Here is a 15,652-nt window from a genome sequence, read left to right as displayed (position 1 = left end):
GTGAAGCAGAAAAGTCACCTCCTGGCCTTTGGAGAGGCATAATTCATCAGGGAGGGGATTCACGCGTCAGGTTGGATCTGTCCGCACGATACCGCAGCTTTCTTCTCCATGGGCAGTCCTTTCAAATTGCAGGGTCGATGTGTGTACGGACTGAAGTTCTGACTACCATAGCAGCTCTGTCTCAGATCTTTTTCTGTGGAAACACTGAAATGCCCAGTGGTTGGCTTTGAATTCTGTATATTCGTATTGACTGGAAATTATCTGCATCTGAGAGGTGCACAGGACGGGTTTGTACTAGTCTGAAACTCAGCTCTCTGACATAGCCAGTGGTAAGTTTCTGTGCTCTTGCTTTTGCTAGTGCGTGGAAGTGTTTCGTACGTATGTTGTATTTCAATGCAGACTTAAAACCTTCATCCTGTCCATATTTCCGCTGCATGAAGGTCACCTTTCCTGCAGGAAGTTTTGTCCACGTTGAGAACCATTGAAAGTCAGTGCACCGCTCCTAAGGTCACAAAGAGGGCGACGGTAGATAAGGTTGTGACATTGAACCCATCTGCGAGCTTGTGACAAAAGAGTGACTAAATTGGTTAAAGTACCTGCTGCCTGCGACCTTGTTGACTTGATTGCAGCAATGTCAGTATGAGAAGGCATCTATTCATATTGAAAACACTGTGTGGCATGATTGCAGTGCACTGACATAGTCTCCTTGGATATTTTTCATCTATTCATCCGTAGTAGAACACTTTCCTGTCTTCCAGTGTAGTTCCCACAATGTTTGCTGGAGATTTGTTTGTAGTAGGGATGTAGTCAGTGCTGTTCATGTGCTGTGGTCACGTTGTTGTTCGTGTTGTTAAAGGACACGTCTTCTTTGTCTCACGTCCTGTACATCTCTTTGCGCAACAGAAAACGTCAACCAGTAAATGAGACGATCGCAGAAAGGAAATTTAACACCGGAGACCTGCCGTTACTTCCCCTTCACCTTGTCTTTCAAACGGTGTAGGGTTCGTGCGCCGGAATCATTTACGCCATAACTTGTCGTGAAGCTGTCATGTTCGGACCATATACAGGAGGCATAAATGTCAAATAATGGACAAGTAGACACCGTAGTTTTCCTGGACGGGAGGAGGAAGAAGATGGGACAGGTTTGCGTAGGATCGGTGCAGTTTGCCAAGGGCGCCGGGTGCCAGGAAATTACCTACGATATCTGCCGGTAAGTACCATGTTTACTGGAAGAAGGAAGATTCTGAAATAGATAAGTGGGTTTCGCTGCACTTTAGGAGGATTAGAAGAATGAGTTCTTAACTCTGAGATTTATAGGTTTTCTCTAGTTCATGTTGAAGTCCCTAGGCTAAACCCATTACACCATTACACACTGTATCCCTTCCCTGGGCAGATGTGTTGGAAAAATACTAAACTTTACTCATGGTGTCTTTAGTATAGTATGCAATGTACATGTACAATTGTATATATGACAGGTTCCTGGAGATTGACAGTCTGTAATAAGGTTAAAATACACTAAAAGATGTTATCCTTTCTTACTTCACACAGTGGGAAAATACATGTAGTTCATGTAGAAATTGACCAAAATAGGGACAATATTTGGCCATTTTCTGCTGTTATTTCAGTTTGCGGAGAGCTACATGTACAAATGTACCACTTGCCACTGGTGCAACAATTTTCAGGCACATTTCCTACTACTTATTCTCTACTTATGCAAGGGAATGTTCTTGTCACATTGGATTATTCTGATACCATAACCAAATTGACAGATCTGGGGAAATTTGTTCATGTCTCCTACAATGGGTGTCACAGCGGGTCATGATTATATTATCATTGATTGCTTGATGAAGCGTAGAGTTTTGTATTCCACAAAATTGTCTCTAGCAAGGGGAGAGGTATAGGTCTTCATCCAGATCAATAATCGCTGTAAATGTACCATAGCTGCATTCGTTATGGAGCCTAAATGTTCTCTGCAAAGGTTTGATAATTCTTTCACATAATTTTCCAATTTCTCATGCATAATGCACAATGTGTAGCATATCAACCGCATATCATCCATGTTTTTATCACTAGAAGTGTTCTTTTTTTCACATTTTCACCAGTTGTTATTATTGTTCTATCGATTTGTGCCAGTTCCCTTGATATTTTGGATCTTCCCTTGAGACCTCTAGTGACATTTTTATATAGCGACAGGTTGTCTGAAAGCTTTGCTAATTTCCTTTGGACTTAATTGGATTTACTTATCATTAATCCTGTGGCAGATGAATTCAAGATAATGCAGAAATGTATTTTGACAAATTGTAAGACTAAAGGTGGTTATTGCATCTAAGTGTACCTATATCCAATGAAAGAAAATCTTAATTGTTTTGGGGATAATTTGGATGGCAAGTTCTGTAAAAAAATCATGACGTAAGAGACTTGGATTAGTTCTTGTTTTTCAGTTTGAAATAGTAGTCTCAGGATTTAGGTTGACAGCTTACTGGACTGATAAAGTATGGAGTGGAAATCTGTTTTTAAGCTTTAACATAGTAACTGTTTTGTTGTAGGAAATCCTGTTAAATGTTTAGAATATGCAGGCATCGCTGCACTATTGATTTTATTGGGTGATTGTAAATAACCTTAATTTACGTTTTATCACTCAAGGTACATATAGTCCAGGTGAAATGCAAGCAATGGAGTTACAATTAAATGCGATTATCATATGATAATCATGTACAACCTAATAAAATAGTTCCTTAGTGATAGCTACATCTGTGTTTACTTGGAAAAAGGTTTTTTTTTGGCATTTTGACATTGTCTGGTGGAACTAACATGTCAAAATGGGCAGAACAGAATCAATACAATGATGAAATTGGAAATAGGTAGGCTGCAAGTTTATTGATTAGACAATTTAGATAATTATATTGCATTTCTGTGTAATGTGTATGGAGGGATAAAGGAAGCAGTACACACAAAATGTAGTGTTAAACAATGCTGACAACATATTATATAGTATACCTAAATGGATTAACTTCATTGTGGACTTAGCATTGAGTACTGTAATAGACACTATCTAGGATACGTTTCAATGAAGATTTGCTTAACTGAATTTGACAAATTAACAGCAGTTTTTTTAGTGAATCAGATTTCAAACTCTTTCCTTACAAGCTGCTGTGACAAGGTGCTTTCAAAGCTTTAAGACATTGAAGAATTTCAAGAGGTGTTGACAACATCCAGTGGTTCAACATTTGGTTTTTGTTGTATTGAACAGAGGTGTAGTTTACTCTTTTGTGTCATGTTTCTCCAGTGTCCTTCAGTTGAACCAGTGTGGTTCACACTAAAGAGCCCTCCTTAGCCCTCTTCTCTTGACAGCAATTGTCGTCCACTTCAGCCTGTAGACAAAACATCTTGACTGGGGCTGTATTGTCGATTGTACTAACAAGTTGTAAACACTCAACTTGTTCTCTTTTAGTGCTGTTTGCCTTTTCATGGGAAAATGCTGACCAGACACGAGGGAAAGAACTTGGAAAAGGACGAGAAACGACTTTGCAGACAGTTGTTTATTCAATGTTAAGCACCATCTTTACTTCAAAGTCTTGAACAAAGGTTAGGCTCTATCAATCTATACCAAGTGCTAAGTCTAGACTTCTTCAGCCAAGCTCCTTGATTCAACTTTGTACTAACTATAGCTTCAGGTAACATATCCGGCTACATAGTGCACTCACACAGTCAGAACATGATGTGAGGATGTTGCATTTTTGCAAGGATGTTTTAGGTCTTTTGAGTTGCAAATATATCTTTTAAATATAGTGCCTTTCTTTTCACTAGACAAAGCTATGGTGTAGGTCCTCTTTTGCTGTTCAAGGTATAAAAGAAGTATAGATTGAAATATTTCCTACCTGGTATTTTTTTGTCTATAGTTAAAGCATTTAGGCCTACTAGGTTCTCAATGATCTATTGTTACTTTGTGAAGAACCAGCATGAATGCCAGACAACCCTTGACAGGCCTATTCATTGGCCCCTCAGTGGTGAACAAAAGATGGCTCCTAATTGAAAGTTCTTTTGAACCAATCAGTATCATGGTCTAAAAGATGTTCCGGTCATCAATCCGCCTGGTTAGGTCTTAGTCGTCAAAATTTAAACTTCCAAGGCTACTGCTTTTTTTTTTAAGTAAAAATTTTACTTTGTCCCAAAAAAGTTCAGCACTTAATTTAAAAAGATTGTGCCAATGATTTCTGTAAACATTTCATTAACAGTATTCTTGTCTTTTCATTTGCCACTCTTCAGGAAAATATTGCCTTTTCAGTGATTTCACGGATACTTCAACCAATGAAAATTCAGTGACCTGTCATGCCATTAATCTCAAATCAATTACCAACCAAAACTAACCGATCTGGGATACCCATTGTTGTGTGTTTCCATCTATTGCCCAGAAAAAATTTCTAATTTGATAAATCACCTGAGAACAAGTGGTCACACTACAAAGCAGGAAACAACACATTGTCATTGTGTCTGTTAACCATACCCTCTACAAAAGGAACACCCTTTTATTTATCAAATATTCATTGTAATTTCTGTGGGTAGATGTATTTAGTGGCTTTATTCCAGAATGGAAAGGACACAGTTTGGAAAAGCTACATTTTGTAATCTGTAATCTGCATGGGACATTTGGCATGACAAAAAATTCAACTTCATATCATAATTCATGTTGATGGATCATGTGGATATCCCTATGGTATACATTGAATATAAAGGCTATATTTTGAACCATTACTCTTCTTGTCCCAATTGGAAGGGATATACTAGTAGTCAGATTCATGTATGGAACATTATTACAGAATCGAAGAACAAGATGGTTCCAGTGTGCTCAAAGAAGTAAACTCATGTACATGTAGTACATAAATCAATTAACATCATAGCCATGCCCCCTAAAACTATAGCATACTAGGTATTTGTCAATCACTCCCAATAGTTTCTATTTGTGCCAATTGTTGTTTTCTTTTTTTTTTTAGATTTTTTCATGGTTTTAGACATGAGGCAACCCCTTTACCCTTTCCTGTAAGTATCACCCTCCACAGGCCTCACCCTTCTGTGAATGTCAACCTCCAGTAGTGATAAACTGTCAGACATTCCAGAGATGCTGTTAAGATGCACAGACAAACTATCTGGTGCTACAAGGGTCAGGAACGGTTCAACACGAGATTTATTGTCTGTTTGTGGTACATATGTAGGTTGGGAGTCGTTTCTCCCTGTCTGTCCGTGGTGTAAACATTGCTAGGATGATTAGTATTGATTGTGGGCTGGACATTTTTATGACCACTGTGCCAGTGTATACCTGTTCTGCCATAATGCTTCTGGGAAATATTAAAATTTCTGAGAACGAAGCGCCGCCTTTATTTGCAGGGGAAAATAAAGTAATTGAAGTGAGCCTTTGTCTTCTACTAGGCAAGAAACAATTTCTCCCTAAAATCTACTAAGTCATACTTTAATAGAAATTTTTATGTTTCTCCCTAAAATCTACTAAGTCATACTTTAATAGCAATTTTTATGTTTCATGATACATCCATACATTGATAGCTATAAAAATGTCATTAAATGTCAAAATTTATTGCATCAAGATGTGTCGGTGAAAACAAAAGAAATGTATTGTACAAGCACATGTAACATTAGATCTATTTTCATCCTAACAAATTATGTTTATGCCATGACTTCACATTGGATCCTATGGCATGTAAAAATGGCCTGCTGTTCAAATATCCAAGTGACAGAAGACCTGATTAGTCTAGCTGTGTTGGATTCCTCTGAATAAACTCCCAGCAATTTGAGAAGACCATTCCACAGAAATAGCAGCAATTGTCAACCTCATTAACAAGTAATTAGCTTGTCTGTCCACTCAATTAGGACAAAAGATATTATAATCCTTCTCTATGGGTGGCAAGCTTATCCATTCAGTGTTAGATGACTGATGGTTGTTTAGGGGGAGGGGATATTTTTGATAAACTGGCATTGTAACTGATATACCTCTTGATTGACAGGAAATGATATGTTGCACAGATAAACACATCTGCTCCTTTTTTTCTCCAGATTTGCAGCCTCCCCCTGCCCCGCCTCCTATCTGTAATTCATAATCTTTCTATCCCTAGATAACATACTGATTACTGTGTATTAGGCATTCACCACCATTTGTGATAACATTGTGTTAATTTTGAAAGGTGATTATTGTGCTAAAATTTAGCCAGATATTTTCAACACAAAGTGGAAGAAAACATAGACTCAGTCAGTAGGAAACGTTTTGTTGTGCGTTTGCCTGACCTCCCCCTGATGTGTAGGGTCAGCTGTGATGAGGCCTGTGGGAAAGGGTGTATTTAGTTCTGGGTCATGAGTGTCTCCCTGGGACCCTATTCCTCACCATTAACTTCCTCTGCATAAACACAGTTTTCCAACCACTTTGCCACCCCCTCCCTCAAAAAAGCATGTACAGGTTTCAAAGTTCAGCTTGCCCTGTTATTATCTTCATATAGAATATTAACTGCAAATCTTCACAATTGGGAAAAGATTATATTTTAAAATCATAATATTTGTGTTCGGATGTATGGAAAATTGTATGACAATAGCTGGTGTAAAAATGGGCCAGCCCATCATTTTCAATAAAGGGTGAGTACCAATCAGCTGTAACTGAGATACTAGTAATTTCTCATCCTCCTACAGGAAATTATAATTATGTTTTAATGTTTCTGCCTTTCAGCTTCACAATCGGAAGGTTTTGTCATTTTTGTGGTAAATGCTTGAAAGGGAATTCTCAAGATTGTTGCCAAGTTTCCTTTAGAAAAAAGTTTTTTGAGGCCAACAAAAGGCTGTATCAAATTATGGAGTTGACCAGAAAAAAGTTGTTTATTTTTCAAATCTCTCACACCCCCATTTCACAATAGAATTGTCTACATTGAGATTGATAGCAAAGGTAGCATTAAAGCTTGTGAGACCTGTTGGGCAGATTTTATCTGCACTGGTTAAATTTCAGAAATTAGCAGCGTGTAATCTGATTGGTCAGGACCTGTAAAGTGGTTAGCCAGTGGGTTGCAGATGTGTGCCTCAGGCAACAGACTGCCTGCCCTGGCCTGCCCAGAATCAGCACTGTTCCTCCCATTCCCATGACAATGGGGGAAGTTGTTCCTCTTGGAGCTATTGTTTGGTGGTACAAAAGAGGCCTGGTGCAGTGGGATGCAAGCAGAGCATGACAGACAGATCTAGCAGTGACCCCCACCCTACAGACTGTGACTGCCAGGAAGTAGCCTAGTGGTAGGGTAAGCTGAGGGGATATGTTTTGTTGTCCCCACATTGCACTCCGTCAACAAGCAGCTGTATGAATGACACTCGCCAGACAAGGCACTCCCACAGACTGAAACAGACACTGTAACAGACACAGGCGGGACAACACTGCACCAACATGGGGACGGACATTCAGAGGCATATCTGCTCTCGTGCTCCTTTAAATGGGTATAGGTAAGCATGTATTCTTTTCCTAGTTCCCCCAGAATGTCAGTGGGCGAATGTGTGCAGTGTACATATGGGAACAAGAAGTTGACTGTTTCAGTGCCCTAGAGTAACCTTTATAGTAAATCCTCTGAGCAGCAGACTTATTATTCAAGGGTGTCTGGAGTAGTGAGTTCTGCTGTGTGATGTCATGTTAGTTTTTTAATGTTCAAGATCATAGGAATTGAATCCTGTCTGTCAGAGGTCCTGAGACAAGTACGGTTGCTCGTAAGGTATTTTATCTCTGAACAGACGTTCTTGATAATCCTGTCACATGAGAAATATTTTTCTGTGCTTCCCAAGGCCTTATCTCAAAAGAATTCTTTAACACTGACCAAGCATGTAAGATTTGGCCGTGCAGGGGAAATTTGCAGATTTGCCAGGCGGTCTATCAAAGCAACAACACGGATTAGAAAAATTACAATAACATAAGGTTGATCTGACTTCAAATAGAGTGAGTCGAGGCTGTGTAGTTTACTATCCGGGGTTGGGTGAATCCCTTAAGAACCCTTAAGTAGAGAATTGGGGGATTTGACGGTGCTGCCTTTGCAAACATAAAGAAAGTTTCGTTGCTCATATGAGAGTTTGCTCCCCGACATCAGACCATGTGGCACTCTTCAACATTTGACTCACGTATGGCGGTTCTTTTCAAGTCAGTCGCTGTGGCTCGGCTGAATGACCGGAATTCTGAGCTTTGCGCATTCCCGATGGTTCGTAAAAGACAGCGCTTACTAAATCACTGCTTTAAAATTCTCTTTGTTCTGTTGCGAGGAAAACGATACGATAGCATCTGGAGTATTTATGGTAAGCCGAATGCTGTCTGCTGCATTTTTCCTGTCCCCAGAGAAAGTGCTGTACTGGAACCTTAGGTCTCACTCATTAGACTGGACCAAAATACGACCCTGCCTGGGTTATGTCATTTAGCACCTTGTGGTTCCAGCCATTGGAATGAACCTTCAGCTGACCCAGTTCTGGCCACTCTAGTAGGGGGACGTCCCAGGAGTAGGTATGGTAAAGAGATTGTTGGCAAGCTTGCCAAAGTTTCTTTGTTTAGGCAGACTTCGGGAAGTTGTTGTATCTCCCACAGAGAAAGAGTATATTGTTACACAGGATATACGACCAGGCACCATGCCAGAAATAAGCTAAGGCAAACCTTCCTGTTTTGCTTTCCCTGTCTCCTTGCTTTGGGGTTTAGGCCAGCAACATGCATGAAATTTACTCAGGAGCATAGATCAAGACTTAGTGCTTAATGACCCCTACAGACCCTTGTCTTTCAGAAGGCAAAATACATTTGTGTGTTTGATGTTGTCCCTAGTATAGGATATATGCCATCTACATGTAAGTCCATCTTGTGTGTGACCCAGAACTAACTACCAAGGTTCTAAGGCTAGGGCTGACAGTGTTGTTGTTTTTCTTGGCAGACAATTTGCATATCATTTCATGCTGACACTAGATATTGTTCATCCATCTTCTTCGCTCTACCATGTTTGTTTATGGTATGGTTCATGGTACTTGTTTCATCATTAAAAATAAACAGTTATTCTTCTCAACTATTAGATATCCATGACTACTATGATGTACATAAAGTTTTGATATCTTGTCAGAAACCTGTCCCCTGGATAATGGATAATAATACCTTTATCTTAAATCATCCTCCCAAACTCAACACCTGTCCCCTCTTAAGACTCTTGATACTGCACTAAGACTTTTGTCCTTACCGCATAATCTCAACAGTTGCCACCTTTTATGTATTGTGGTTTGTGAGGCAGTTCCTTGCCTCAGGGTCTTCACCAAATGAACAATTTGGAACAATGGCAAGGTCTGGAACTGTTGGTCAAACCAGCTATTAAGATGGCATGCTTGATAAGCTTGCAATCTGGGCTTTAGTTTCACTTGGCTGGAGAAGTCTTTCATGTTAAACCTCTAAACAATACAAGATTACTGTATTGTGCAGATGTAATCAGTGATGTTTAGACTAGCCCAGTCACAGGTTATTTCATGTAATACATGCACGTCCCAATAAAAATGACAATTGTTAAACCTCGTATAGCTTACAGTTTAGAAGTGTTTGATTATCCCTCAGTTTATATTTATGACTTTTGTAGGTGAAAACCCTGCACAGAAATAGTATGATGCACATATCAGTGCTTTTCTAGGTGGTTATACTTGTGTTACTTACAGCTGTGTTAGCACCTTACCCCTCCTTCCCTTATTTTGTAGTTGGTAATTATCTAAAGCTGCAGGTGTGGTATGGGAGAGGATGTAATTAACCAGTGTTGGTTGTTGTCACTTTCCGGTTGTGTCTGTTTCTGTACAAAAATGTATTGTCTCTACTAGTCACTAAAATTTGTTTTCCATCGTTAACTGTTTCACTTGAACGCATTAAAGAACACTATATACAAAATGATATCGTTGAAAGAAAAAGCAGAAACCTGTAAGATATTAAGACTGTCGCTATACAAAAGCATTACTGAAGGTGTTTCGTAACTACATGGTATTTAGGACAGTCACACCCAGTGGCAATTATGTGACTATTCTGTAATTATGTAAAAAATTTGAAATCGCTGTTCCTTCTTTTATGTCTCATAAACATAAATCTTTCCTTTTAACAAAGTATGTTAAAAGTCTGTAGAACTGTGGTTCTTTTGTAACTTGAGTAGGTGTAGACGACCCATTAAAAATGATTTATCCTCAGCAACTTTGCAGCTTTAGACAATGGGGTTGACAGACTTCCATTCCAATACTTTGACAGCACTCAACCATAACACGTGATAGATTTCTTAGAGGGAAAGGTGATAGCCAGATAAATGTTCTACTTTTCCCTTCTACTCTCTGGTAGAAGATAAAATCCCTAGTTTTCAGGATTATGTACATTGTACGTGAGCCGCCTTTAGATTTTACATATTATCAGAAAGGCAACCCAAGCTTTAGATCTACCTGTAGGCTGTAGGGGATTCTTGTTTGTGTTGGAGAGACCTTTTTGGAGTGACAGTATGACGGATTTAGAAGCAGTTGCCAGTTGGTGTTAGAGATATTGAGGCAACATTGGCATGATGCCATAAACACAGCTGAAAAGCCAACCTGCACTTCCTGTGATCTTATCTCCGTGTAGTTCTTTACCTCGGGACGGAAGTATTGGACACATCTATTTTCGCTGACTATCTTGTAGGCACAACATTATCATGTACATGTACATTTGTGTGACTGAGCTGTGTGACTAAAATCAAAACATTATACACTCACACTTCATGTACATCAGAAGAAAAACATGCTAGTAAGATACTTAATAATAACTTATAAGATAATAAGCTACTTCCTGGGGTATGCCATTAGGTGAAGTGTTTTGTTTCTATCAGATGAAGTGTGTGGTGAAGACTAGTTTGTAGATGCAGGTATACCATGTTTGATTCAAGAAAATGAATTATCTTTTGTTGTTGAGCAGGCTGCAAATTTTCCACCACCTGTTCCTATACAGATATGTCAGATTCTTAGCTGTGTATCACAAATCTGGGGCTTGTAGTAGTCCAATGGGACATGTTGTATTACCGCTATAATGAAATGTTCAGGGCTTTCCTCAAACATTAGTATAAATCTTTCTAATCCCTTGACTATCACCTCCACTTACTCTTGTTCCCAGGAGCTCTATCCCCTCCCAATCTCCATCCCAGGAGTTCTCTTATATGGGAAATACATATTGTACTCATTGATAAATTGTTACTATTTCTAGAGTTTCTTGCAGTCAATAATATTTCCAAATGACAGATGCATCTGCGGTATTCTGATAATCTTGGCTAGTGCATGTATTATGATGTACATTTTTATCTTGTAGTAAAGCTCATCATGTACTGTTGCTCTCTCTTGTACTGTTCTGTATAACTGACATAGCCAGCTGACCTGATGTATTTTCTGGATGATTCTATATTACTTAATATTATAATAAGGTATCATAATTTACGGTAGTACTTATGTTTAGATCATAACAACTGCACAGTAATATTTTCTCATTCAGAATAACATCTGATAAAATGCCTGATTTGGAAAGGACCTAGGCTATAGCAATATCTGTAAATCCCCTGCAGTGTAGAAAGATTACTTGTTTTTTCTGGAGCAGCACCAATTTCTACTTGGGACATGTTTCTTCACCGCCTCCATGAGTTTGCCAATAACCATGTCAGAACAGCCCTATTATGTGCACTAAAAGATGATTTAGCCCTCCGTTACTGTCATCTCACTTAATCATCCTGACTAGTAAATGTCAAAGGAGGCCACAGCAGACACGTTTTTGAGTGTGCCTCTTAACGAAGTCATTAATTATACCAGTACAAAGCCAAGTTCCAGCAGCAAAGTATGTTGAAATACAAGTGAACAAGACACATAGCATTGTGTTTTTTTATATCTACTGCTCAAGTCGGTAACTGTGATGAATGCATTGTCAAGAATAGTGTTCCTGAAGACTTTATCCTGCAAGCAGACCCTCTTTCATCTTAGTTTCATCTATCTCAAGATCAATTCTTCATCGCAAAATTTGCTAGCATCAAACGAAAGGCAACAGTAGAGATGAATCCTGCGGAGTTTATGCAGGATTAACTGATGTCTGGGTGGTATGCATGCAGATGTCGCATGCAGATTTCACAGGAATGGGTTCTATAGGCTATATAAAATGTGGATTTACTGCATATCTGCATGGATGCACATCTGCATTCCTACCTGGTGTCTGCTGATATGGATGATACCCCACACGTCTACTTTGAATAATGATTTCCATCGGCGGCTCCTACAAAAACCTTGAGGCTTTCATAGCTCAACATTCCAGGCCATTATCTAAGGAAGTTAAATGTTGAAAGAAGAGAGTATGTATCAAGATTTGAAACTAAAAAGTATATAGTAAAAGTTGTGATGGAGAAACATGATAAAATTTGTCCACATAGAATTTGTTGAAATTTGAACATTATCGATTATACAAAAGGAGAAATCTGCTGCCTAGCCCAGCCACTCTTCCCAGAATCCATCAGTCCTCCCTGAGTCCGATAAATCTCACCACTCCTAATGGTGTTGTATTCCCGCCCAGGGACACCTGCCTGCACTCACAGGTGTCACCTGCTGAAATTCCAGGACACCCAAATTTTCCAGTTGATGAGGTGCCTTCCTGGGTACAAAACTGATCCTGTGAGTTATAAGGGTGCAGTAATATTTAATGAGAAATAGTATCCTACAGTGTTGAACCTGTCAGTTAGTCTCACCGGCACCATTTGTACATGTTGTGTGAGTGATGGCCATGCTGTACCTACAATAAAGCCATCACGTTTTCTGGTCATGTAATATAAACCCCTTCATTTGTCTTCTCCAATGTTATTAACAGTGCATAATTGTCCACTGACACCAAATACATGTAGGAATGGAAGCTAAAGCTTTGATCCTGGATAGAAAATTCAGATTCATATCAGTTTTCAGCACTGTTTAGGGACAGATCACATCAGTATACTATGTCCCTCTTTAGACTGGGAGGCACACGAACACACTGAAAACACCTCAGGGCTTGGAGGTAATAAACCCATCCAGACCCAATCTAAACAGTGTACATGTGTCAAGGGTAGCAGTAATGACATGATTCTATGTTAATGCCTGTCTGATTGATTTGATAACTACATGTAGGTGTTCCCACTGGTCGCACTGATTGCTCAAGTTATGCTGTGTACACCATCCAATAATTCGACATGGCATAAATTGTAGGGTTTACATGGTCAGCAACAATTATATGTCATGTAATTTTGCTGTTAACCAGCCAATAGATTTGTCATTAACCAGCCAATAGAGAACAGCTACTATTACCTGCTAACTGTGGGTGCACTCTTGAAATACCAGTAAACCTTCAGTCTGAGTGATATAGTACTAGCCAGATGCAGTTGGACTATTTCTCTCCTAACAACAGACTTAGAAGGATCAATCTTGTCAGGCTATAAGACATCAATTCGGCCAATAGTATTGACTGTATTAGATCTGAATTTTGTGGTCTAAACTACCAGGAAATGAAAGATTTTACGACTGTAATAGGGGTATTGGTCAATAGCCTTGCCTTTGATGTAATGCACTTGTAAGTTGCTTAACCAAGCATAAAGCATGCCTTGAATAAGAAACTGGGCAGTGCCTCCAGATTGAGATGGAATTCAGATGAAGACAAAATGGATGGTGCCGTATCCCAAGGTTACAGTAAGGGAACCTGACATTTGAAGGGTGCAAAGTTGATGCAGACTGAAGGAGAAATATGGTCAATATCGCCTGCTGCAACGTGAAGGTCGTGGAAAAGCCGGCCCAAGTTTTTTTATAGGTACCGCAAAGAACTATAAGGGAGCTGCAGGCATGATTCATCTCAATACTGCACATTAGTCTTAGCTGTGAGGATGGGAAAAGCTTTTTAGTGGTGATGGCATCAGTTCTCAAGTCTCATGACTGAACTATCACAATCATCAAAGGTATAGAGGGAACAAATTTCATTCTGTTTAATAAATGATGGGTATTGTTCTGGAAAATTTGTTTAGTATTGACATACATGAAAAGGTCACTTGATAGAAATTTATATAATTTTTATAATTTCGTAATAAGTACCAGGTTCTATAATTTTATGATCCAGAATTGATATCATCTGTATCATCTGAACTTGAAATGTGAGTACTACATGTCTTTTCCAATATTGCAAGATGTTATGCAATAGATGCAATTTTATGTGTAATTTTATGATCCAGAATTGATGGCTTTTTTCAACAACAATTCAAGCCAAGAAATCGAGCAGATGTCATGCTGTAGATGTAATTTTATGTGTATGGTTACTTTTATTACACCATAGCCCTTTGCAGGGGATATTCCATAGCCATTACCCTTGACCTTAACTGTAGCTATGTTTGCCAGGTTCATGCGTGACAAATTTCTGCACCTCCGCTTCCTTTTGCTATTTCTGAGTGTGCCTATTAACCTTCACCAGCCGATCCCTCAGGCCCAAACTTGATAGAAACCTTTTGTTATTTTTAAAAAAATCCTCCTTCAAGCACCATTTTGCTGCAAAATGGAGTGTGAAGATAAAGACAGGAACTGAGAGTGAATTTTTCAAAGGGCCGGTGGCTTTGGCCGGCGTTGGTATTGAGCCAGGATGAATACATGTGAAATCCCCATATCAGAGTAGGGCCCATTAGAGAGGCATGAGTGATGTGGGTGCCGGGATCCAGCAGACAGACTGTCTCTCCCAGGTGAATTGTTTGGATTCCGCAATGGATGCAGTGATGGTTGGTTTTCCATCTGTGGAAGATTGAAATATTATGTAGTACGTCAGGCTCGAAATTAACTTTTGCCCCTACAGCCCAAAATAGCTCAGGACTCTGATCCTATTGGTTGCAAAGTCAAAATATTATTACGTAACCATGATCTCATTTCCCAAGAGGAAAATAACAATAACCATCATACAAATAAATATATGAAGTAAACAGTTGTTTGCATTATTAATAAAGATTTGGTTACATTATTATAATGCAAGGTAAATAAACTTGTACATAAACTACATTAAATGGAATTAAGCTTGTATTACTGCATACACTGTCTGGTATTTCGAATTCTGCTTCATCCAAAATAGCCCTCAACAGAACTTTAAAATAAGTCTGATTTCAGATGTTAATTTTTCATGTATATGCCATGTCTGCCACTTATCCTCTTAATGCACAAAGAACATGTCAGCAAGAGAGAAATCATAGAAATGTTAGATTGAATTGGGAATGAAAAATGGAATCTATTACCTGTTGTACAAAAAGGTGTTAGGAGAGCTGAAATGAGAAGATGGCTATCGGGAAACAAAGATTGATACGAGGTACAACAACTTTTGACAGCAGATTGCTCATTTTTAGATTACAGATGTTATCATATTCCAACTCGGAGATGTTTCAAGGAAGGTTCTGACTACATGATGACACCTTAACTTTTCTACTCAGACCATGTAATAGACTAAAGTGCTGGAGATTTTCATCTGAAATGGATGAAGGACCTGAGTGTGGCTGATTCAATTTCCCAACACAGTCTTTGCTGGTCTGAGCTAGCTTTTAGATGTGATTGTGATGTCAGTTCATGCTCATTCTGTCATACAGTTCCAATTCTGCACTCTATT

At 39.0% G+C, this 15,652-nt stretch overlaps 1 protein-coding gene across 7 annotated transcripts in view; it reads left to right on the top strand.

The window, feature by feature from the left end:
* Positions 1–15,652, top strand: part of LOC109467938 (kelch-like protein 5) — a 124,366-nt gene that overhangs the window by 61,795 nt on the left and 46,919 nt on the right. The window contains exons 1-2 of one of the 7 annotated variants that reach the window (XM_019766101.1): positions 276–329; positions 904–1,210. The exons of 4 other annotated variants lie outside the window; for them this stretch is intronic. In XM_019766101.1, coding sequence (XP_019621660.1) covers positions 1,077–1,210 — 134 coding nt within the window. In that variant the 5' untranslated portion in view covers positions 276–329; positions 904–1,076. Of the gene's footprint in view, positions 1–275; positions 330–903; positions 1,211–7,037; positions 7,480–15,652 lie in introns of those variants that run through there. 2 more of the 7 variants (XM_019766100.1, XM_019766105.1) reach the window with 2 other exon arrangements.

Source organism: Branchiostoma belcheri, unplaced genomic scaffold, assembly GCF_001625305.1.
Source record: "Branchiostoma belcheri isolate BF01 breed outbred unplaced genomic scaffold, Haploidv18h27 scaffold19, whole genome shotgun sequence".
NCBI classification, from domain to species: domain Eukaryota; kingdom Metazoa; phylum Chordata; class Leptocardii; order Amphioxiformes; family Branchiostomatidae; genus Branchiostoma; species Branchiostoma belcheri.
Note: the sequence above shows the minus strand (reverse complement) of the source record. Positions and strands in the feature narration are given on the sequence as shown.